Source organism: Neovison vison, chromosome 2 (assembly GCF_020171115.1).
Source record: "Neovison vison isolate M4711 chromosome 2, ASM_NN_V1, whole genome shotgun sequence".
NCBI classification, from domain to species: domain Eukaryota; kingdom Metazoa; phylum Chordata; class Mammalia; order Carnivora; family Mustelidae; genus Neogale; species Neogale vison.
The window spans coordinates 86,669,900-86,694,371 of NC_058092.1; the positions used below are offsets into that span (position 1 = coordinate 86,669,900).

General features: G+C 38.8%; 1 protein-coding gene and 1 long non-coding RNA gene across 4 annotated transcripts in view; one reads left to right on the forward strand and one right to left on the reverse strand.

Annotated features, from left to right (window-relative positions):
* Positions 1-1,469, reverse strand: part of DPH5 (diphthamide biosynthesis 5) — a 36,633-nt gene extending 35,164 nt beyond the window's left edge. For both annotated transcript variants that reach the window (XM_044238778.1, XM_044238777.1), the window contains exons 1-2: positions 1,372-1,469; positions 983-1,140 (exon numbers count right to left, since the gene is read on the reverse strand). In XM_044238778.1, coding sequence (XP_044094713.1) covers positions 983-1,117 — 135 coding nt within the window. In that variant the 5' untranslated portion in view covers positions 1,118-1,140; positions 1,372-1,469. The remainder of the gene's footprint in view (positions 1-982; positions 1,141-1,371) is intronic.
* A 116-nt stretch (positions 1,470-1,585) lies between these two features.
* LOC122898774 overlaps positions 1,586-24,472 on the forward strand; it is a 68,063-nt gene continuing 45,176 nt past the window's right edge. Inside the window, exon 1 of one of the 2 annotated variants that reach the window (XR_006383054.1) lies at positions 1,586-1,626. This is a non-coding gene — a long non-coding RNA (uncharacterized LOC122898774). Of the gene's footprint in view, positions 1,742-24,472 lie in introns of both variants that reach the window. The other variant, XR_006383053.1, reaches the window with a different exon arrangement.

Sequence of the window (24,472 nt, forward strand, 5' to 3'; positions counted from 1 at the left end):
ATTATCTTGAACTGAGATACTTTGGTTCCAAACCAACAAATCAGAGTCAACAAATCAAAGCTGGCCATTAGACACAACTTCCACATCAGTGCATGACCAATTCAAGTAGCAGTCTTTAATTCCTTAAGATTTTTTTTTTTTTAAATATTCCTTAAGATTTTTGAAGTAACTTGGGAGAGGAGAATTCTCTGGGCTTGTGAATCGGAGAGAACGTAAGACCTGAAATTCTGTAGGTCACCTTTTTGTTCAGAAGCCTTGATAGACCAGCTAAAATCCTCTCCCTCCTCCTGTAACATATCCATCACTCTCTTCATCTTAATTTACATTCTATTTGGAGTTTGACAATGAACCTGAACTACTTAACCCCTCCTCCAAAGTGTAGAGCCCTTAACAACAGCAAGCTAAATGTATGATACATTAACAAATCCTAAGGTATTTATTAAGTTCCAGGCTCACTCTCTCTCTCTCTCTCGTATATACGAGAGAGAGTCTCATAGGAGACTATGTATATTAGCCTTACCGGCAGTCTTCTTAAAGTTAAGACCTCTCTGGATAGGGTACTGACAGAAAGGCGATTACCATTCCCTATGGAAATACTTCAAAGGCAGAAGCTTTCAGCTTGGTTTTTGAATATATAACCAACTCATTAAGGCTATGTCAGTACCTCATTAGCGCTCAACTCAGAAAAAAATTTGACTATCTCATGAAGTAAGGGATTTTGATAACTATCCCCAGGAGTGTAAAATAACTTTCCTATTTATTAGCGAAAGCCACAAAATTAGACTTGTAAAGTAAGACAAAGCATCCTTTCATTTTCCAAGCCACTTCGTTGTTGTATTATTCCCATTCCTGTGATCCTTAATGAGCAGGGATATATTTTAAAGGATTTAAACAAGTAGACCTGAAAATTGGGCTCAGCTTAGCGTAATGAAAATCAGCTGTTAGCTTTCTTCCCAGGAACTGAAGAACCTTAACCACCTACCAGGACTTCCTTCCCTACAGTCAGGATTGAAGTATAGGCTTCTAGATACACTCGACTGCAGCGTCTTACAACTTCCAGGCCCTTGACTGTGATGTCCTTGGCATCGCCCAGGCCCAAGCCGATCAAATAAAGCATTTCAAAGTCCAGGGGGATGAAGACTGCAGGACGAAGTGAACAAGAAAAACAAGCGTCAGCTACACGGAAGATACGTAAAATCTGGCGATGAACATGAAAATGAAAACCAAGATAGCACAAGAAGGAACGGCAAGTCACAAGCGAGGTCTGAGGACCTTACTTCACTCCTCTTAAATATGGATTCTGGGATGAATTTTTTAAAGAACCCCATCTCCCCTTTTTCTCGTTACACCAAACTAAGAGCAGTTAGTTACCCTCTAAAAACTGTAGTTGGGTCCCCAAACTGCTAAGCGCAGCTTTTCCGAAATACCAGCTACCGAACGGGCGGATTCGCGCACAGCGAATACGCACGCCGCCGGCCTCACCTACGGTGCCGCAAAATGATGGCGCCTTTACTGCACTTTACGACTAGCTGGTGGGGCGGGCAAGCGGGCCTCTGGGGGTGGGGGGCGGGGATTAGGGAGAACTGGACCAGAAGCGGCCCGCCCACTCCGGGCGGTGGGGGAGAGGTGAGTTGGCCAAGGGAGTCCAACCAGAGCCCCCCAGCATGACCTCTGGTAAAAGACGGGGAGTACCCGCGATTCCCTTAGCCCGTGGCTTTACACATCCCCATCCCAGGACAGGGTAAGTGCAGGAGCTCTTCGCCCGGGAGGAGCTGGCCCCGAGGTTGGCCGCGGAGCCCGTCGCCGTGCGCCTTTCCTCTTCCAGTCACACGAATGGGTGGCGGGTGGGAGGGACTTTTCTAATTTCCCGCGTTTGCCCGAGTGCAGATATTTCCAACCTCGCCTTTACATTCTGCTGTTGTTTAACCAGCTGCCTCCCTGGTGAGGTGTCAGTTTAGCGAATCTGGCCATCAGTGTGATCCTGATTTCCCAGCGGGGCGATGATGCTTGGGGTTTGCCCCCAACCCCAAGACCTCATTCCGGAGTGCCCCGAGGGGTGTGACTGGGATATGCCTCAGTCATCCTCATTGTCGGGAAGCCCAGACGTTCCCCCCGCCCCGGCCATGCCCCTGTGCCTAGAAAAGTGACATTTAAGAGTGCTCAGGAATTTCAAACTTCAATTGCTTCCACAGGGGGAATTCCTATCAAGTGGTTGGTTAGATGTAGTTCCGATATCGGAATGGTTTGTTTTGACTGTAAATGCTCTTGGTAAGGTCACTAGTGACCTCATCCAAGTTAAAAAGACAATTTCCATTGTTTATCTTAGTAGGCAGTGTTGATTATTCAGAATTTTCCTGCTACTTTTCAGACAATGCCTTGAGTCTTTTTTTTTGCCCAGTTCCTGTTTCATAAGCCTTTATTTTGATTTTTTTTCCTAGTTTCCATCTACCCTTTGCATCTCTCATTTAATACAGTTTTCATGGCTAAGCCTATCCAGTATCATTACATCCATCCATCCTTCATACCAAAAACAAAAAATAATTCAAAATGGATCATGGATGTAAATGGAAAACATAAAACCATAAAACTTCGTAGAGAAAAAATACATGTGATTTTACTTGGGCAAAGACTTTTCAGGTGCAACACCAAAAGCATGATGTAGGAAAGAAACAATTGAGAAATTGAAGTTCAGTGAGATTAAACGTATGTCCTTCAAAAGGCACTGTTGAAGACACACAAGGGAAGAAAATATTTGCAAAGCATATATTTGGTAAAGGACTTGTATCAAGAATACATAAATAACACTCAAAAGGCAAAAATAAGAAAACACCTTAAATTTTTAAAGAGGCAAAGAATTTGAACAAGAATCTCACAGAGAATAAGATAAATAAATCCCCAAAGGAGGTACACTAATCTCAAAGAAGCTTTGAAAAGATGCTAAACATCATTAGACATTAGGGAAATAAGGAATAAAACCATAGTGAGAAACTAATACATACCTGTTAGAAAGACTGAAATTGAAATTGAAAATAAAACTCTGAATATGTAATTTTGACTATCTCTAGTATTTTGCTGACTCACATTTTAGCCTCCCATTCAGACCTCCCCTTCAGCCTCCTGTATTTAACTTTCTGCTGGAAATCACCTAGATAACCCAGAGGCATATCACATTCAACACATCCAAAGCCGAACCCATCATCTTCCCTTTCAGCTTGGCTTTTCTTTCTATATTACCTGCTTCGGATGGAAGGCATTATCATCTTTAGCCAGACACTTGGAAGTTACCCCGCATCAAATCTGACATATCTGCCTCTCTTAATAGAAACCATGCCTACTATCACAGTGTTTCCTTAGGTCCTCATGTCACTCCTACAGCTGGTCACCATGTCTCCTTCACATTCATACTTCTTTCACAGTCCAGAAAGACCTCACTAAGATGCAGTCTGAAAATGTCATTCCCTTCTAAAAAAGTCTTTCTGAAGCCAAGAGAAAGTCCAGGTTCTTTATCGTATCCCACAGGATCATCTCTGGAGTGACCACTGCCTACCTCTCTCTAGCCTCATGTCTCTCCACTCTGAATCATGAGCTTCTTCCCTAGCAGTACTCTTCTGTGCTCACAGCATTCTCCTTTGTGATGACTTTAGTCAGGCTGCCATATCAGCAGAGAATACTCACTCTCTCCCATTCTCTCTTTCCTAGATCACTGCTACTCATTCTGTAAGACTAAGGTTAGGGGTGCCTGGATGGCTTAAGTCAGTTAAGCCTCTCATTCTGGCTCAGGTTATGATCGTGGGGTCCTGGGATCGAGCCCCATGTCTGAGCATCTTGGACTCTGTGCTCATTGGGAAGGCTGCTTCTCCCTTTCCCTCTGCCCTTACCCCTGCCCCAACCCCGATCATGCACACAGGTGAGCTCTCTCTCAAATAAAATCTTAAAAAAAAAAAAAAAAAAAAAAGACTAAGTTTAGGAAGCCTTTCCAGAGATCCATGTGCTAGGTTAGGTATCTGCTTTCAGTTAGGGTAATACTGCGCATATACTTATCAATCACTTAAGTGCTTTGTAATTGTCTGTTTGTGTATCTTCCTTACCAAACCATCAATTTCATAGTTAGGTCCTGTATCTTATATTCTCATCCCTAAGGTTTAGCACGGTGTCTGGCACATAGTATTCAGTAAATGTTTGTTAAACAGATCATTATGTATATACACTGGTAGCTTAGCAATTTCTTTGAGTTATGAGGTACTTTTTTCTATCTTTATGAGATGCAGGGTGTGGTGTGTTTTAGATGACTACCAAAAGGCTTGACAGAATGTCAAACAAAAACATGCCTTGTTCATGCCACTTCAGAAAGTTATTTATGTTAAAAGATTTATGACACAGTTCACATATACCTCATATGCATTCTGTCAAGTAGGTAAATTTTCCAACACACTGTTCCTTTTTTATGTGTTTTTGTCAGATTTGCTTTGAGTAATTTCAGGTAGATTTACAGGGAAAGGACAGTGCCAAAAGGAGTAATTAATCGAAAAGAAGGAGTAGTTTATGTTCTTTCAGGAAATCTGTATTGAAAATGAAGTTATCCTGGGTAGGTAAGGTAATATTCTCTTTAGATACTGAAGGGATTTCAGTTTTTGCTCTTCAGAATTCAGTCAAAGAAACTACTTTCCCTATAGAGTTTTCAAACCTTTTTGCCTGCCTCCATTTCTCAATAAAAGTGTAAGTTTGGGGGACTTTTCTGGAGATAGAGAAAGGTGTTATGGAAATCTTTCCCCTCAATCCCCTGCAATTCATTAAATATAATCAGCAACATCTTGCAGGTTTTTTTTCAGAATTATCCTTTGTTATGGACATTTCTACCATACCATTTAAAACAGTTTCAAATATAATTGCATTTTCCCCAATCATTTATTATTAAAAATTTCAAACACATATAGAAAAGTTGAAACAATTTTACAGTAAACATTCATCTAGTCACCTCTTAAGTTCTGTAGTTGTTAACATTGTTCTGTATTTGCTTTACCACATGTTTATCCATTCACCCAGCCATCAACCCATCTTATTTTTTGATGCATTTCCAAGAGAGTTGCAGACATACATAGACATATTGATTGCATTTTGCATGAAAGATAAACCCCTCATCTAGGTAACAGATAAAACAAAACATAGCTAAGTATGTAGCTGATTAAATGATATCATTTCTTCACCTAATTTAGGCAGAGCTCTGAGAATTCTCCTTAAAACAGTTTCAGTTTTTAATCAATATGGTAGCATTATTTTGATGATAATGAAAGCAGTTAGAATACATATTTATAATGTCATAGCAAATTTGAATCTCACATCTAGCAGAAGAGAGTGGATGATTATAAAGAAATGCAATTCTAGAGCAAAAGAAAAAAAGGATGCAGTGAAAGCTTTTTTTATTTTAAAGAATAACAAAGAGAAATGAAGCCTAAAGAGTTTTCTTCTTTATATTCCTGCTTGCAGATAGGAGAGTACCAAATTGTCCCTGAGGGTGAACATTTGTGCTTTTCCTGAAAGATCTTTAAGATGTTTTCATAACTTTTGTCAGTAACTTACTTTTAGTACCCACACTGTCAGAAATTCTTCCTTATATCTAATCTATGACTTTCAGGCAAAGGTCATAAAATGTGAAAGATGTAGATAGTCATAAGAAGTTAATACTGGTGGCTTTTCCATTCCATTGTCATCAACACATCATATAGTAGTTATATTTTAAAGTGATAACAGTTGAGACACTGCATTATATTATGAACAAATTGTAATTAATTTATATCTAAAAGAAGTCATTCTTCAATTTTCTTATTTCAGTTCATTGTTTGTCTATTGAAAAGGAGACATCAGGGCTACTGAGTAAACTCCATCTGACCTCATTGTGAATAGAGAATATTATTTTACTCTGAAGCTGGCCTTTCAACCTACATCTTCCCAGAGATTGCCTCATTGTTAGAGGAAATCTTGATTAATATTCTTGGAGCTTAGAGACCTCAATTGATTGATAGTCATTGTTTTATATCAGTTCACAAATAGTGATAATTAAAGATAGCATTGCTTTAGGAGAAGTTATATTTGATGATTCCTTCCTCCAAAGTCTATCGTTAAAAAGGTAGAATTGGTGGTACATAGTTTCACTCTTCTGTTTAAACAATTACAATGTGCCCTTTTAAGATATATTCAGGGAAGCATATGGCAACTAGCCAAGATTTAGTTGGAGAAGAAGGGTGGTTTCCCCTTCACTCAAAGGCAAAAATTTTAAAAAGGACCTACCAGGCTGTATATTAGCCACATGCTCCCACTCACTATACCTCTGTCCTGCTTCTCTGAACTCACCTCCTGCTACAAAAACTATAAAACTGTACATATCCAGAGTTGAGTTTTGCTGGGGTTCAGGGAAAAAATAAAGAAACAAAGAACTGTGCACTTCCAGTTACTTCATCTGTTCTTTTCCCCCATAGCACTGTTCATCTTCAAACATAGCTGGGTGATCTACTTATTTATTGTCTCCATTTTTATTGTCAGTGTCCTTCTACTAGAATATAAACACCATAAAGGCAGGATTTTTTTTTTATCCATTTGGTTTACTAATGTGAACAGTGTTTTGGCATATACTCAGTGTACATATGTAAATAAATTACAAATAAAATTTTTATTTATAAGGGAATGACTCTGCAGGGGAAAGTTTGCTTAATGGTTAAAAATTAAGATTTTAGGGGTGCCTGGGAGGCTTAGTCAGTTAAGCATCCTACTCTTGATTTCAGCTCAGGTCATGATTTCAGGATTGTGATCAAGCCCCACATAGAGCTCCAGGCTTAATGGGAAGTCTGCTTGAGATTCTCTCCTTTTTCCTCTGTCCTGCCCTCCTCCCTCCCTCTCAAAAAAAAAAAAAAAATAAGATTTTAGTGTCATTGAGACCTTGACTTAAGTCCAGGAGTTTCCACTCAGTAGTTTCCTTATTGCCTTTCTAAATCTCAAGTTGCTTCATCTATGAAATAGACATAATAGTACCACCTCTCATAGGATTGTTGTGAGGATTAAATGAAAGAATACATATAAAGGGCTTAGCATAGTGCCTGACAATTGGTAAAGACTCAATAAATGTTGACTAATAATAGAGTTTAAAATTTATTTTATCATTATCTACAGAGTCCATCAGACTATGAGAATTAGCCTTCTCTATCCCACTTGGACCAGTTCTTATTCTTTTTTCCCTATTCACAATAGTTCTATGATATAATTACATGAGTTCATTACTTTTAAGATCAATCCATTAGATACCATATTTTATTGATTCACAAAAGGTCATCTTAAACATTGTTATACTCTGAAGTGCTCTTTCTGAGAAAACCTGTCTTTGGTTTTATCATTCTGTTATATAGTTCAGCACTGTAGACCTGGTCAGCGCCAAATAAGTGTTGCCTGGCAATGTGCTAATACTTAAAGTATAAGAAGGCTAATATGCAAATAGTATTTTAGTACATGAAATGTAGTGAGCGAAGATGTTCATTTGGGATCTAAAAATTAAATTTAGTCTTCTTATAAAAACTTTTAGATGCCCAACAAAAATAAAAAGGATAGTTGTGGTACATTAGTATATTCATACAGTACTCTGCAATAAAGAGAAAGAATGTACTACTATTAGCACGAAACAACATGGATAAAGCTCATAGAAAGTTGAGCAAAAGAGTGCTGTGGAGATGGGAGATACCTTACATTTAGTAAAGTCCTCAAAATTGTAAGTGTAAAATTGGATGAATTCTTACATTTGTGTACAACCATGTACCCATCACCCAGTTCAAGACAGGGAACATTTCCAGCATCCCAGAAGGTTCCCTTTGTCCCCTCCCAGGAAATGCTTCCCCCTGCTAAGGTAACCACTAGTTGGCTTCTAATTGCATAAATCAGTTTGTCTCTTCTTATGAATGGAATCTTCTATTATGCCATCTTTTGTGTCTGGCTTCTTTGGCTCACCTTTATTTCTATGAGGTCCATGTTGTTTGGTGTTGCATAGTTCATCCTTTTTCTTTGCTGAATAGATTTATGAACATATCACTATCTATTTGTATTGTTGATGGGACATTTAAGCTGTTTTCGTTTGGGGCCAACAAGAATAAATCCATGAATATCGTATCTGTCTTTTGTTGGACTTTACAAACACTCATTTCTCTTCAGACATTATGCAGGAATTGGAATTGCTAGGTTATAGGATATGTGTTTTTACTTTAGTAGATACTGCCAGACAAGTTTCCAGAGTACTTGTATAAATTTATGTTTCTGCCAACTGTTGACGATTCTAATTTCTCCATGTCCTTGCCAACACTTGGTATTGTGAGTTTTTTTTAATTTTGGTGGGTGTGTAGTGATATCTCATGGTTTTAATTTGCAGTTCTGATGAAAAAAGTTAGTATTAATTGAGAACATTTCTAAGTAAATTTATTTTATTTTTAAAAAAAGATTTTATTTATTTATTTGACAGAGAGAGAGATCACAAGTAGGCAGAGAGACAGGCAGAGAGAGGGAGGGAAGCAGGCTCCCCTCTGAGCAGAGCGCCCGATGTGGGGCTCGATCCCAGTACCCTGAGATCATGACCTGAGCTGAAGGCAGAGGCTTAACCCACTGAGCCGCCCAGGTGCCCCTAAGTAAATTTATTTCTTAATATTTATGTCCTGCACCACAATGTTACTTAGCTGCTGAATCTGTACCTTAATTTAAACCCATTTTCTAAATGGGCCTTAATATGCGTGCAACAATGACCATGTGCTTAAAGAACCCACAAAGAGAATGCCCATGATCAGGTTGCCCACTTCTTCTGGTCTGTTACCAGTAACTGTAAATAGAACTGGTTTTGCTATCAGTAAAATGAATGCTTTAAGCACAATGGCTTCTAACACATCTTATGGGATTCAGAACTTCCTTCTGTGGAAGCAGTGGGTTAGAATGGAAAGCATTCTAGCTTAGGAATCAACCTGGGCTCTTTGCACTTTTGTGGTGTTTGCTTTGCTTGTTCTAAACCCCAACAGTAAGTCTCTTCCTCTTCATTCTCCTTCCCTACTTTCCCTCTTTTAAAAGATTTGATATGAGAGGGAGCAATATAATAATTCCTTAAGCCTGGAAATTAACATAACCAGAATATATTTTTTAAAGCATATAAGTTGTGATTAAATTTGTATACTAATAAACTGTATAGACCTTGAGTTATTTAAATTTAGCAGTATGGTCACTTATCATACTTATAGAAAGTGATTTATTTTTCCCCACAATAAATATAAAAATATTTTCAACCAAAATTAAACCCCTGTCTATGTGAAATTGCAGAATTTCCACAAATTTAATTTTCTTGGAGTGGATTTGGTTTGCATTTTCGAAATCCTAGGCAGGCATACGATATGATTTACCCTAAACTTATTTCTTTGGATTTTTACTTGATTTTATTTGGTTTTTGGTTTGTTTGTAATAATGTTTTCTGTTTTTCCTTTGAATAGCATTGTCTTTTTAGTATTTTTTTGTTAACTCACTGTCAGGACTCATTACATTTTCTGAAAATAGGGGTGCCTGGGTGGTCAGTTGGTTAAGTGACTGCCCTTGGCTCCAGCCTCACATCAGGCTCCCAGCTCAGCAGGGAGTCTGCTTCTCCCTCTGTCCCTCTCCCAGGTCCTCCCCCCTCTCCCTCTCTCTCAAATAAACAAAATCCTTTAAAAAAATTCAAAAAATTTTTCTGAAAATAATGTTTTATGGGAATCCAGGCTCATATAGAATCAGTTTTAGTCATATCTTTTCTTCTGACTATTATTCCTCTCGAGGTATTCATTAAATAATATTTGATGGGATTCCAACAGTAGTGTCAAAAATATTGTTTATTCCAAGTATACCAATTACAGAAGCAGTAAAAGCTGTGGTCAAGAGCCTGGGCTTTGGGGTCAGACTATAGGACTTGAGTTCTGGCTTCTCTTACTAGCACTAGTGACCTTAGGAAAGTTCCCAAATTTTCAGTTACATTATGTGTAAAATGTAGATAATAAAGGTTCTTATCTCATAGGACTGTCATGTGGATTAAATGAGGAAATAGTCCATATTAAGTATTTTTAACAGTGTCTTGTACTTAGTAATCAGTCAGTAAATGTTAGCTGCCATTATAAATATTACTGTCTTTAGGTTTTTGTGAGGATTAAATATAATAACATGAGTAAAGTGTATGTCAAAAGGCCTGCAATTTAGTAACCAGTTAATATTGGTTAATGTTAGTACCAAACAAAGATTTTCTCTGGTCAGTTGGTTTTACACAGTTTCTATGTCTTCAGGTAAAATTGCACTTCAGGACCATTTCCCCTCCCCATAAAAAAAGTGAATTTGCAATTAGAATATTTGGAACTCAGATAACATGGATTTCCAAGATAATGCTTGAATGTCTTAAAAATTATAATGTGACTGAAATGTTATTTGTAATGAATGAAGAAAGTGGTGTTAATAACTTAAAAAATGTAGTTTTGAACAATTTTTTCTTGAATAATGATGTGATGACATTTTTCAGTTTCTAATAATCTTGTTTGTGGCCAGTTAAACTCCATTGGTAGATTGGCGGTTTTGGGGGCATGGCTTCGTAATAAGCTGGGGCTAGAGAAATTATACTCGGAATCATACTAATCTTGATACTGGCGTCACTCAACATTTTTATTCATTTTCCGTTCATCTCTGTTTTGTCTGGCCTCCCTGTGTTTCTCATTAATCGAGTTCCTTATCTTGTACCTAGTTCATCACTACATGCAGCTCTGCCTTGTTATTTCAGGAGATAAACCATACAACTGATTTCAGTCTTCTGAGAGAGACTTGATTTCTTGCCCTCGGCTCCATCTCACTTTAAATGACTTCCTTTTGCGAAGCAAGACCTCCCAAAACCATAAGTACTTACCTGTCTGAAACTGTCAGGATCAGTGAGTACTTTTGAACAGGTTGGGCAACTTTAGGAAGTGCCATTCACAGGGACTACATACAACTGCTCAGCTGATCGTGGTGGCCCAGTGACCAACTGCCTGTTTCTTAAACTTTCTCACCTGCTGTGTTTCTGCTTTGATAGATACCCTGGATCTGGGGCTACTTGACTTTCTGTTTGTTCATTTTCAGTGATACATGCCCTATCATTATGTGCTGAAATAGCACTTGAAAGAGTGGTCTTCAGTAGACAACATGGGCTGAGTTTCCTGTTCTGATGTTTAATAGTCTTCTTGAATTATTTGATACCATCCCTTAGCATTAGTGGCTGCCCACTGTTCAGTGTTGTTGCCATCACCTGGAATATTCCTTTCCTACTTAAAACATCAGGAATCTCACTCTTTTTTTTTTTTTTTTAAAGATTTTATTTATTTATTTGACAGAGAGAGATCACAAGCAAGCAGAGAGGCAGGAGGAAGCAGGCTCCCTGCTGAGCAGAAAGCCTGATGCGGGGCTCGATCCCAGGACCCTGAGATCATGACCTGAGCCGAAGGCAGCGGCTTAACCACTGAGCCACCCAGGCGCCCCAGAATCTCACTCTTTAAATTGTAGTTTAGAAGCTCTTCATCTATAGTATCTTCACACCTCACCTAAGCTGCAAATTTTTTCCTTCCTCCTTTGATTTCTTTTATTATCTTTGGTTATTTCTCTCATTAGGCTGTAGAATTTAAGGGAAAGGGGCAGTGTTTTGTCTTTACGTTTTCTGTAACACCTGTGTCAGTGCTTCGCTCATAATAGACGCTGAGTACTTGTAGAATGCTTAACGGAGCACTCCAGTAATCATGTGCTTACTGGAATCAAGAGGAGAGAGGCTGGCAACAAGGAAGCGTACTGACATATGTCGGAGGGGTAATCAGTTTTGAATGGACTCAATGGCAAAGTAAGTTGAGATGTGTTGATTATATAAATCAATGTGGAGGACCATGAGCCCAATTAAATGGGAAAGAGGAGAGCAGGGATTGATTAGAACCTGACATCAATCCAAACTGGAACCAGTTTCTTACATTTAGAAGTTTTGTCAAATGTCAGAAAATAGAAATAAATTCAGCTATATATTAATAACACTCTACATTCAGTTTGATGTTTAAAACCATGAAGAAATAGGTCCTAGGAGAGCTCTCATCTGGCCTTTCTGGGCTGTCATCACATTGGATTATTACAAAATTAATAACAAAAACCCCATTTTATGGTGAGATTTCAACAGAACTAGAATGAGTTGGGGATTTTCCTCCCTTCTTATAACCAGTGGGACACAGGAATGAATAAGCATGGAGGGAGCTGAGGTTTTTACCCATTTCTGCAGATCTTTGGGCAATATTTTTATACCCTTCCCCCAGAAAGCCTCCTGAGAGCTAGACTGACTTATTGCTGGAGGATCACATTTTTTGACAGATTCCTGCACACTCATGAGTGTTCATCACATGCAAAGATTTATCTTAAGTCCTTCCACAACTAATTTGAAGCCCTATAATTGGCCGTAATTGTGCCTGCTTCGATACAAAAAATATTGATGTGCCTCTCATGCATAAGGCTCTATGTTCTGTACTCTCAGGGATACAGAGGAGTGAAAGTTACTATCTTGACCCTCTAGAGGTTATACTCAAGTTGGGGAAAACAGGGTAAACAGCTGTGCTCCATAGGGACAAGTTGATAATACACAGTGATACATACTATCACAGGCACAAGTAGTGCAGCGAGAGAACGGGGTGGGGGAGAGTAATTATACTGGTTACTGCTCTAATAGATTGGTCTAATGCTGTTCTTTTTACATATTTAAGTAACACAGGGAAGCTCTTTCTGGATGTTTGACTGCTAACCAGATAACCACAGTTTATTTATGTCACAGTCTGGGGTGATTGTTTTTTTTTTTTTTTTTTTTTAAGATTTTATTTATTTATTTGAGAGAGACAGTGAGAGAGAGAGCATGAGCGAGGAGAAGGTCAGAGAGCGAAGCAGACTCCCCATGGAGCTGGGAGCCTGATGTGGGACTCGATCCCGGGACTCCAGGATCACGCCCTGAGCCGAAGGCAGTCGTCCAACCAACTGCGCCACCCAGGCGTCCCTGGGGTGATTGTTTTGATGGGGTATTGTCCAGGGATCCTAGCTTGTTGCAGATGGAACGGCACTGCCGGTGGACTTCAGTCCTTACAGACTAGAGTTTCCAGGTTACCCAGAATGCCAGCTTCTTAGCAATACACTAACAGTAAGAATGCCCTCTCTCATCCCCTAATTAATTTTTCTTCATGTCTTGTTAGTTTTAGCTCCTAAGTACCTAGTAAATCTTTCCAGTACTCTCCATGTCCACTGCTCAAGCTTTAATCCTAGCTTTTGGCCTTTCTCACAGGCACTTGGAGTAGCCTCCTAACTGGTCTCCCTATCTCAAGTACTGTTCCGAACCATCGTTTACACTGCAATAGTGTGCTCTCTAACAAGAAATTTCATAGAAATCTCTTCAAAATTCATCAGTCCTTCTGCCATATCTACATATAAAAGTCCAAATTCCTTAGAATAAGTCACAGAATTTCTAATTTAGATTTTTCCTATTTTAGCAATCCTTGTTCCATTCTCCTATTCTATACCTTTACTGCAGCCTTGCTAAACCCACTTTCTAGAACTCGGGTTTTTCTTGCTGTTGCCATTTTGCTGCTGTTCCCACTCTCTTGAGAACCCCTACAGCCATCCTCCAGGTAGACTCCTCTTCGTTGTCAAGAGTCAGTTTATATATTCTGTGTTCCAGGAAACCTTTCTTATATCCTTAGCCTGAAGCACTGCCTTTTTCATGTTCTCATTCCTACACGTAGTAGCATATACCTTCTTCCAGTAGTTCATTGTTTTCAGGTCCACCGATAGAGTCTGTACTCCTGGAAGGCAGAGGCTGTGTTCTCTTCATTTTTGCAACTAGGACATAGTTTTTTTTGTTGTTGTTGTTTCTGATTAAATGAATGAAATAGATACTTGATATTTTGGATTTGATTTTCTAATTTGCAAGCAATCTTGAGGATCCATCACATGAAGTAATTTTACTTTGCAGAGGCATAAATGTGAATCAGGTGCCCAGTGAGGTTGGTATGCAGGAATGAGTCACTCAACTTGAGAGGATTCTAGCGCAGTACTTAACATCATCACTTCAGTGTGGCTTTTTTTTTTTTTTTCTTTATGCAAACTGCCAAAGTTCTATTGTAAAATTTTAGTTAGAGGATGAAGTCAGTCAATTTTTGTGGGTAGTTTTAATGAAACTGTTTTCATAGAAAAATGAACGGTAATTACTACTTTAAAATGTTGTAAGTACCCCTCTGCAGTATGGTCATGCTTTCTGGGTACTCAGCAGAAACAGGAATCTCCACTTAGGTATTCATTTCCATCGCTAATTCCTGGCATCCTGAGGAAAGGAAACATGGCATGGAAATACTTCTTATTCTTTGGCCCTGATATTTTATATGGTCTTCCTCTGTAGAGAATGTACATAAATTGTTACTTGTGTATCATTTTCAAAGATTAGCAGGTTAATTAGTTGGAATTCTATAGTCCCTGAATTCTGTCTTATAAGTAATTTATCTTTGAGTGTAACTTAAATTTTCTCTTTGTAGTGCTTTCCCTACCATTGTTTCTTTCTCCCCTACTCAGAATAAAGTATTCCTCATCTTGTTTGATAAACATATATTCCTTTACCCTTTGTCTGAATTTCTTTGAATGTCTTCTCCCATGTTCACAGAGACCTTGCTTCATCTGTTATCCTTTCTCATAATTTCAGCTTTTTTCTCCCTGCTTGCTTTTTCCCTTTAATGTATGAGAATGTATACATCTTAAGAATAATCAGAACAGCTTTCCTCTGATTGTTGCCCCCATCTTGCTATTTCCCTATACTTTTCCTTCCTTTCACACACAAGCGTATTGAAAATATTATCAGAGGGTATCTCAGATTCCTTGTCCCCTCTATTTTCTTAATCCATTTTGCCTGACTTCCATCCCTGTTTCAGTGAAACTACTCTTGCCCTGGTCGCTAACGACCTGCATGTTACTAAACTGGGGAACAATCTGCTACTAGATGCAGAAACGATTTTCTCTTGAATTCCTCTGTATTCTAATTCTGTCTATTCCTCAGATATTGGTGTTCTCGGGATTCCTTTCTTAGTCTTAACTCTTTCTTTACAGACTCCTACTTAATGATCTTATTTGCTCCTGTGGCTCCAAAATCACTTTTAAAGTTATAACTCTCATATCTGTATTTTCACTTGCAATTTCTCTTCCAAGCTACCTTCTCCTCCATTCAACTGCATGTCTGCTATACTTAGTTGATCTACAGACTCTCAAAATGCGCAAATTTGAACTCTACTCTTTACCACCATAGATGCATTTCTTCCAGAATTCCCTTTAGTGAAAAGAAGCACCATTGAAACCAAACCCTGATGTCTCCCCAGTGCTTATCCCTTCAAATTCATTTGAATCCAATACAATTTTATCTTCTTATGTCTCTTGGTTCTAATTCCTTTTTTTCTATCCTAATTCCAAGGCCTTACTGTTTTCCTCCAGAATTACTTCATCACTTCCCAAGACTGATTCCAGTCTCATTTGACATATAATCCGTTCATAACACTGCTCCAAAATTTTTTTTCTGAAACACATCTCTTCTGAATTTATCCTCCTGCTTGAAATTCTTCTATGCTTCCCCTCCAAATTCAAGATAAAATCCAAACTTCTTTGCACAGTGTACATGAGCATCTTATGTACTGGCCCTGTGTTTCTCTCTAACCACAACTCTTACCTCCTATACACAGTTTGACTTTGTCTCAGTCCCAGGGAGCACGCCACTCTCCACCTTCCATGCTACCCTCTTTTCCCCTTCCAGTTTCTTTCTCCTAGCTATCTATTCCCTGCTCAGCTTTCATACTTAAGTCTTGAGGTCACTTCTTCCAAGCTTCTTGCTTCTCTTTTTAATCTACTCATTTGACATGCCGTATTTATTATTTCATGTTTCTTTTATAGCACTGATTAATTCTACTATAGTGGTTTATCCGAGTTATCCCTAGACTGTAAGCTCCCTGGCAGCAGAAATTATATATTTTATCTTCATATCCTCCTAACTAGAATGTACCTATGGAATATATTTAATAAAAATTTGTTGGATAAAAATATGTCTGATTTCTGATTACTTCAGAATATTCAGAATATTCACTACTGGGGCACCTGGGTGGCTCAGTCATGATTACAGGTCATGATCTCCGCTCATGAATCCAGGATCCTGGAATTGAGCCCCACTTCAGGTTCCCTCCTCAGCAGGAAGCCTGCTTCTCCCTCTCCCACTCCCCCACTTCCCTCTCTCACTGTGTCTCTTTCTGTCAAATAAATAAACAAATTTTTTTTAAAAAAGAAATATTCACTACCATTACAATGCTTTTAAAGAAATTGTATAATCCAAAATAGGCTTACTTTTTAAAAATGATCACAACTCCTATGTGAACCAAAAACTTAAAGGCAGAAAGTAGCTCAGGAATATATGTGCCAGTAAATATAGAAAAGCCAGCCTTTGTAGTGCAACTAACTTCTGATACTAGCTATCTAGATAGAATTAGGCCAGACTTCATGGGTTAAGGGTACAGTGCTTCACAAGACTACCCTCATTTCAGATACCAGCTGCAAACTTGAGAATTCCTATGGCTACCCTCACTTTTGACCAACTGGTTACAAATTTGGGAGGTTCTCATGACTCCCTAGGACTTGATCATCCACTAGAACAACTCACAGAACTCAGGAAAGCACTATATTTATAGTTGTATTTTATCTAAAAAGATACACATCAGAACCAGCCAAAAGAAGATACACTTAGAGTGAAGTCTGGGAAGGCCCCAAATAAGAAGTTTCCATGTTCTCTCCCCATGTAGTCAGAATATTCTCCCCCAACTCCCCATACTTTGATATATGACAGTGCATATAGAATATTGCTAACCAGGGGAGCTCATCTGTGCTTCAGTGTCCAGAATTTTCACTGGGGAGTCACTACATAAGCATGATTGAATCATTGTCCATGAGGTTCAATTCATTCTCTGTCCCTACTCTCCTTCCACATGGTTGAGCTGATATTATGTGGCTCAAAAGTCCCAACCCTCTAATCACATGATTGGTCTTCCTGGCTTGTGCAGCCCTTATCCTGATTCATCGCATTAACAGAAACTCTCTTGGAGCCCACCATGACTAACAAAGACACTTCTATCACTGGGGAAATTCCAGTAGGAAATTCCAGTAGGGTAGCTAGCTCACAGTACAGAGACAAATGTTAGCCACATTCTTAATCCAACAACCTTAGGCCATCTAAAATAAAATAAGCCTGGCTACCAAAACTGACGTGTGTATAAAAACTGAATTATGTTTTTAGTCCAGAATTTGTTTTAATCATATCAAGAAAGGGCCATGGTCCAAAGGAAATGAAAGCAGGATATTGAAGAGGTATTTGTCCTTCTATGTCATTGAAGCATTATTTCCAGAAGCCAAGATATGGAAACAACCCAAGTGTCCATCAATGGATAAATGGATAAAGAAGATGTGATATATACACACACATATGTAGTGGAATGTTATTCAGCCACAGGAAGGAAGGAAACTCTGCCATTTGCAACAACGTGGATAGAGCTTGAGGACATTGTATTAAGTGAAAGGAGCTAGACAGAAAGACAAATACTGCATGTGTTCAATAGAAAAAAAGAAAGCTCATAGAAACACTAAAATAGTGGTTGCCAGGGGCTGACAGGGGGTTGGGGTGACTAATAAAAGGGTACAAACTTTCAGGTATAAGATTGAGTCTAGGGATCTAATATACAGCATGGTGACCATAGTTAATAATACTGAATTATATCATTGAAATTTGCTAAGACAATAAACTTTAATGTTCTCATCAAAAAAGGAGGGGGGCAAGGAATTTGGAATTCACATACAGATTGAATGACACTTAAAAACTGAATTGGCAGCATAAATTTTCATTTGTCAAGATCTGTTATTTTATGAGAATCTGGATATACTTCTGAATTAGGTTATACCAACTTCATTTAGAGAATATGTTTCAACAATTGCACTAATGTGGACAGTTCAGAGCATATAAACAATGAAACTTGAGTAATCCTTATAAAACTGATGGCCCCTGAAATCTCATGAGGGTCTTACACTTTTTAAGTTAGATTGACTAGACAAAGTAATCTACATTACTTAGAAATGTTATTTTTCCATTTGGTTGGTATGCCTTACTGATTTAACTTAAAATTCTATTTGCCACTTAATAATAAATAAATAAAATTCTATTTACCACTTAATAATAGATCCAGGATTTGTTTATAAACTGTAATTAAATTTTGGTTAAAGTTTCTACCTACATTTACAGGTACCAAATATTGTCGAACAATATTACATTTATTGTACCAATATTGACACTCTTATTAAGAGATGCTAGCCTGGAGTGAAGTATAACTCCTAAGAAGAAATCTAAAAGTCTCCCTAGGACTTTAGCCTCCAAAACTTTAAAAAAATTATAAAGTAAGGAAAGAGGGTAAAATGACACAGTGCATTTAGCCAGTGTGAATAAAAATGATTTGTGATTAGAGGATCTCTGTTTCTGCAGAAGCAAAACCCTCTATCCCTCCTATTCAAAACTGCAATCAATGATGGGTAAAATGTTTAACTGAGCTGGCAAGAAATTTTAAAAATTCAGAGGCCAAAGGTAATGTAAATCCAGATCCAGAGAGATCAAGTAGCACTCAAGCTGCCTTTTGCCCTAGGGATTTGTGCAAAAGCATTCGGACCGTGAGCCCCATTTCCACAATGCAGGGTACCAAGGGTGGGAGACAGACTTCAGCCTACCAAAGCTGGCCAGCCTAAGAGACTCTGTTGTAAAGAGATCTCTACTCAAAAGGTGAACTACATGCAAACCTGTTCTACAAAGGGGAACAGCAAGGAATATTAACAACTAGACATTCCCTTGACTAGGGGATCAATAAACTACTTACCTAAATCTGCCTGCTGCCTGTTTTGTACAGCCTGTGAGCTAAGAATGGTTTTCACATTTTTAAATGTTTGAAAAAAGTCAAGAGAAGGACAATATTGAATGACGTGAAGAGGATATGTGAAATTCGACTTTTAGTGTCCCAAAGCGAAGTTTTATTGGCATATGGCCATGCTTATTCGTTTACATATAGTCTGTGGTTTTCACATGAGCACGGCTGAATTGAGTCATTGCGATAGAGACCATGCATGGCCTGTGAAACATCAAGTATTTACTATCTGGCCCCTTATGGAAAAAATCTCAGGATTCATAATGGCTAGAAATCATTTGAGTTTTCTTCAAGTGTACCCCATATCTCAAACCCATGTGGGACAGCACAGTCTTTTGTTAGAATGGTAGGTTTGAAATAATTGATAAGACAGTAATTTAAAGGCAAAAGAAGGAGACTGTGGCTGGCTCACTCAGAGGAGCATGCGACTCTTGATCTCAGGGTTGTGATTTTGCACCCCATCCTGGGTGTAGAGATTACTTAAATGAATAAGTATTTTAAAATAAGTAAAATAAAGGCAAAAAAAAATAGAACTTAAATTCCTTCAGTTCTGACAATCTATGTGACCACTCTGAATTTTTGTGTGTGTGTTTTTATTTATTTATTTGACAGAGACACAGCAAGAGAGGGAACACAAATGGGGGAAGTAGGAGAAGGAGAAGCAGGTTTCCTACTGAACAGGGAGCCCCATGGGGGGGCTCGATCCCAGGACTCTGAAATCATGACCTGAGCCGAAGGCAGACACTTAATGACTGAGCCACCCAGGAGCCCCATGAATTTGTGTTTAAATCTTAAAACAATGGAACAATGCAAACTGTAAGAGACAGTATTTCACTGAACTTTACTATCTTTAAAATTGAAATATATCGTTCATTAACAGTTAACTTTTTGAAACTGAAGAATCAAGAAAATATTTTTAAAGAAAATAATTATAAAAGGCACAAAGAATATTTTAAAAGCAATTTATAAATTGAAATTTCATCATAATTTAAAGTTCTGCTGGTCATAGACATCATTAAGAAAACTCAAGTTACAAATTGAGAGAAAAATATTCAAAACTGCCTTGGATCTGAATAAATAATTAAATCTTTCTTTTAAGGCCAACTGCTTATTTCTCCTTTACTCTTGCACTGCTACCACCCTATTTCAGACAGCAGATGTGTGGGGTTTTCCCATGTGAACCAGTTCTCCCAATAGCAGCTACATGTCCTACAATTCAGCTCAGTTCTGACACTAACTAGAGTTAGCACAAATTCCACAGGTTAAGGGCTCAGTCCCACAATACTGCCCCCCATTTTAAAGGCCATTCACAAGTAGTAGGTCCCCAGGTATGGTGTATGTTTTTCCCCACACCAAGCAGTTCTCCAGTTCTCAGTGGATATCCACCGACTGTCCTATAATTTAACTCTGTTCTGACACTATCTACCTGGAAATGGTGTCAGATCTCACAGATTAAGGGCTCAGTCTCAAAAGACTGTCCCCAGCTCACCTGCCAATTCCAAGTCCAGGTTATTACCTGTGCTTCTGACCAACTAACTGTAGGTAGGTTCCCACCACCTTGTATTTGGGTTCTATTGCTTTGCTAGAGCAGCTTACAGAACTCAGAGAAACATTTTACTTACTAGATTGTTGGTTTATTATAAAAGGTAATAGCTCAGGAATGGCCAGATGGAAGTGATGCATAGGGCACCATCCAAGGGTAGGGACACAGAGCTTCCACGCTGTCTGGGCTTTTACCTCTTATCATCTCCAGGTATTCGCCAACCTGGGAACTCTTTGAAGCATCTACTTTGGGGTTTTTATGTAGCCTCCATTACATAGTCATGACTGATGAAATCACTGGTCACTATGACTGATTCAACCTCCAGCCCCTCTTCTGGAGATAGGAAGTTCCCCCTGGCAAGAGGCCCTGGCCCTCATCCTTTGGGATTTACAAAGTTAGCTCTTAAACATGAACTCCGGTGTGGTTGGAAGGGGCTTGTGAATGACAGGACAATCCTTTTACCTTTATGTCTTTAGAGCGTGAATTTCAGGAACTGATGACTAAAGGGCAAGTCGTATAACAAAAGATGACCCCTTGGTCTTATACAGTAGTTCCCTGACACTGCCCCCCATCAGGAGGGGAAATGTTCCATTACCCCCAATGGATGCCTGAAACTGCAGATAGTACCGAACCTTATATGTAGTATGTTTTTTCCTATACATGCATACCTGTGGTAAAGTTTGATTTATAAATGAGGCACAGTAAGAGACTAACAACAACAGTAGAACAATTATAATGATATACTGTAATATAAGTTATGTGAATGTGGTCTGTCTCTCAAGATGTTTTATTGTACTGTGCTCACCTTTCTTCTTGTGTATCAAATGATAAAATGCCTGGGTTATGAGAAGAAGTGAGGTGAATGACATAGGCCTCTGATGTAGCATTGGGCTACTGTTGACCTGACAGTATGTCAGAAGATGGATCATCTGCTTCCAGACAGAGGTCTGGATACAAATAAATGACACTATGGAAAGAAAAACCATGGATGAGAGGGGACTACTGTATAGGAAGTTACAAGGTTTTAGGAGCTATATGCCAGGAAAAGTGGATGAAGACCAAATATATTTCTTGTTAAATCATAATATCATACCAGGTTACTCACAACTTCTGCCCAGTTTAGCTACAACTTGAAGGTTTCCATGATTCTTTCCTTGGATTCAGTCATCTGCTAGAACAGCTCACAGAATCCAGGGAAACATTTGAAGCATTTATGTTTACTGGTATGTTGTGTAGTGAAAGATATGATAAAATTTCCACATGAATACCTAGACAATGAGATACGTGGGTTGAGATCCAGAAAGGTCCCAAGTGCAAGAACATCTGTCCCTGTGGAACTAGGGTGTGCTACTCTACTCTTCTGGCACATAGATGTGTTCACCAACCTGAAAACTCCCCAAAGCTTGAACTGTTGGAATTTCTATGCAGGCTTCCTCACATAGACATGATTGATTATTAACTCCATGTCCAGCCCCTGTCTCCTCTCCAGACCTGGGCGGTGGGGATGGGACTGAATGTTCCAAGTTTCTAATCATGGCTATCTTTCTGGTGACTAGCCCCCATCCAGGAGCCCACCAAGTGTCACCTCATTAGAACAAAAGATGTTCCCATCACTCATGAAATTCCAAGGGATTTAGGATCTCAGTGTTAGATGCCCCTGTCATTCAAGAAACTACGAAGGTCTTAGGAGGTCTGTGTCAGGAAGCCAGGTCAAATATGGCAGGTCAAACATTTGGGATGAAGCCAGGAAGTCAAGTCAAACATTTAACTAAATGTTAAAACAAAATACTCTCCTAGCATCCCTATTTTATAGGAGTTTTAGGAGCTCTGTGTCAGGAATTGGGGCCAGTAACCAACATATATATTTCTCATTATTTCACACTACAACTCAAAAATAAGAAAACTCAATAAAAAATGCCTTGAATGGCTCTTCACACAAGATTTATTAATGGCTAGTAAACACAGGAAAAGTTACAAAATGTCATTAGAGAAATGAAAACTCATGTTAATAGTGAGATTCCACTTCATCCCTATTAGAATGTCTAGAAGTAAAAAATGTTGGCAAATATTGGTGACAATGTGGAGCATCTGGATGCTCTTAGGTTGCCAGTAGAGTGTGAAGTGGTGAGGGGACTTTGGAGGCCTGTTTGTGGTTAAATGTGCACATATGCTATGATCCACCCATTCGGCTCCTAGTATTTATCCAAGAGAAATGAATGCATATGCCCACAAAAGGACTCGTACAAGAATTTTTGTAGCAGTTCTACCCATCAAAGCCTCACACTGGAAAGAGCCTTAGTGCCCATCAAAAGGAGAATGAATTTTTATAATTCTGTTACAGTCATACAATGGAATACTGCACTATAAGCAATTCAAAAATGAACTGCTGGTACATACAGTGAGATAGGTGAGTATCAGAAACATTGACCAAAAGAAGCCAGACACAAAGGAATACATACCACTTGATCCTGTTCATTTGGAATTTTAAAAGATGCAAAATAAATCTGTGGGAACTGTCATAGGTGATACGAGCCTATGAGGGTTGGACTGGAAATGTGCTCTAGGGAAACTTCTGGGGTGGTATCTTAATTGGTTGTTGGCTACATGGGTGTATATATTTGTCAAAAACTATCTAATTTGACATGTAAAATCTGAGTATTTCACTGTATATAAATTTACTAAACAAAACAAAAGCCTAACACACCCATAATTTACAATGAAAACATCCCTAGAACTAACCCAAGCAATTTTTTTTATTTAATACTTCAATTACTAATACCTCTGTATATACATTATGCATTATTTTTCAAAGTGACTTTTTTAAAAAAATATTTTATTTATTTATTTATTTGACAGACAGAGATCACAAGTAGGCAGAGAAGCAGGCAGAGAGACAGGAGGAAGCAGGCTCCCTGCTGAGCAGAGATTCCCGATTCCGGGGCTTAATCCCAGGACACTGGGATCATGACCCGAGCTGAAGGCAGAGGCTTTAACCTACTGAGCCATCCAGGCACCCCTTTCAAAGTGACATTTTATGTTTTGTGGTGGGACCTATAATAATTTCTTTTCTTAATGGAAAGGCACTTATCTAAAAATAACTTATCAGTAACCCAGTCATAGTCTGTCCAGTATACCTTCATCATAAATAAAATACCTTTCTTTAATGAGTAATAAAAAAGAAAGAATAGCAGATCAGATAGAAAAAAAGATCAGCATCTAACTATCTAGTCAAAATCTTGCTAGGAACTTGCCATGAGTTATATTTTATGTTCATTGTATCAGCTACTTCTGGCCACAATCCCAGTGATAGGGATAAGGCCCATTTTATAGATGAGCGTGTTAATATTTAGTAAGGTCTGGGACCTTAATCAAAGACACAAAGGTAGAAAGTAGTGGAAACCAAAATTGAAATTAGTTCAACAGCCTCCAAGATCTAAGCTTCTTCCATAGCACCCACTGCTTCAGAGGTTATCAAGAAAGGGATGGTGAGCAGCATGGTTAAGATTTTCAGTCTAGGGGCACCTGGGTGGCTCAGTGGGTTAAAGCCTCTGCTTTCAGCTCAGGTCATAATCCCAGGGTCCTGAAATCGAGCCCCACATCGGGCTCTCTGCTCAGCAGGGAGCCTGCTACCTCCTCTCTCTCTGCCTGCCTCTCTGCCTGCTTGTGATCTCTGTCAAATAAGTAAATAAAATCTTTAAAAAAAAAAAAAGATTTTCAGTCTAAAATATACTAGTCCGGGGTGCCTGGGTGACTCAGTGGGTTAAGCCTCTGCTTTCGGCTCAGGTCATGATCTCAGGGTCCTGGGATCGAGTCCCGCATCAGGCTCTCTGCTCTGCAGGGAGCCTGCTTCCTCCCCTCCCTCTCTGCCTGCCCCTCTGCCTACTTGTGATCTCTG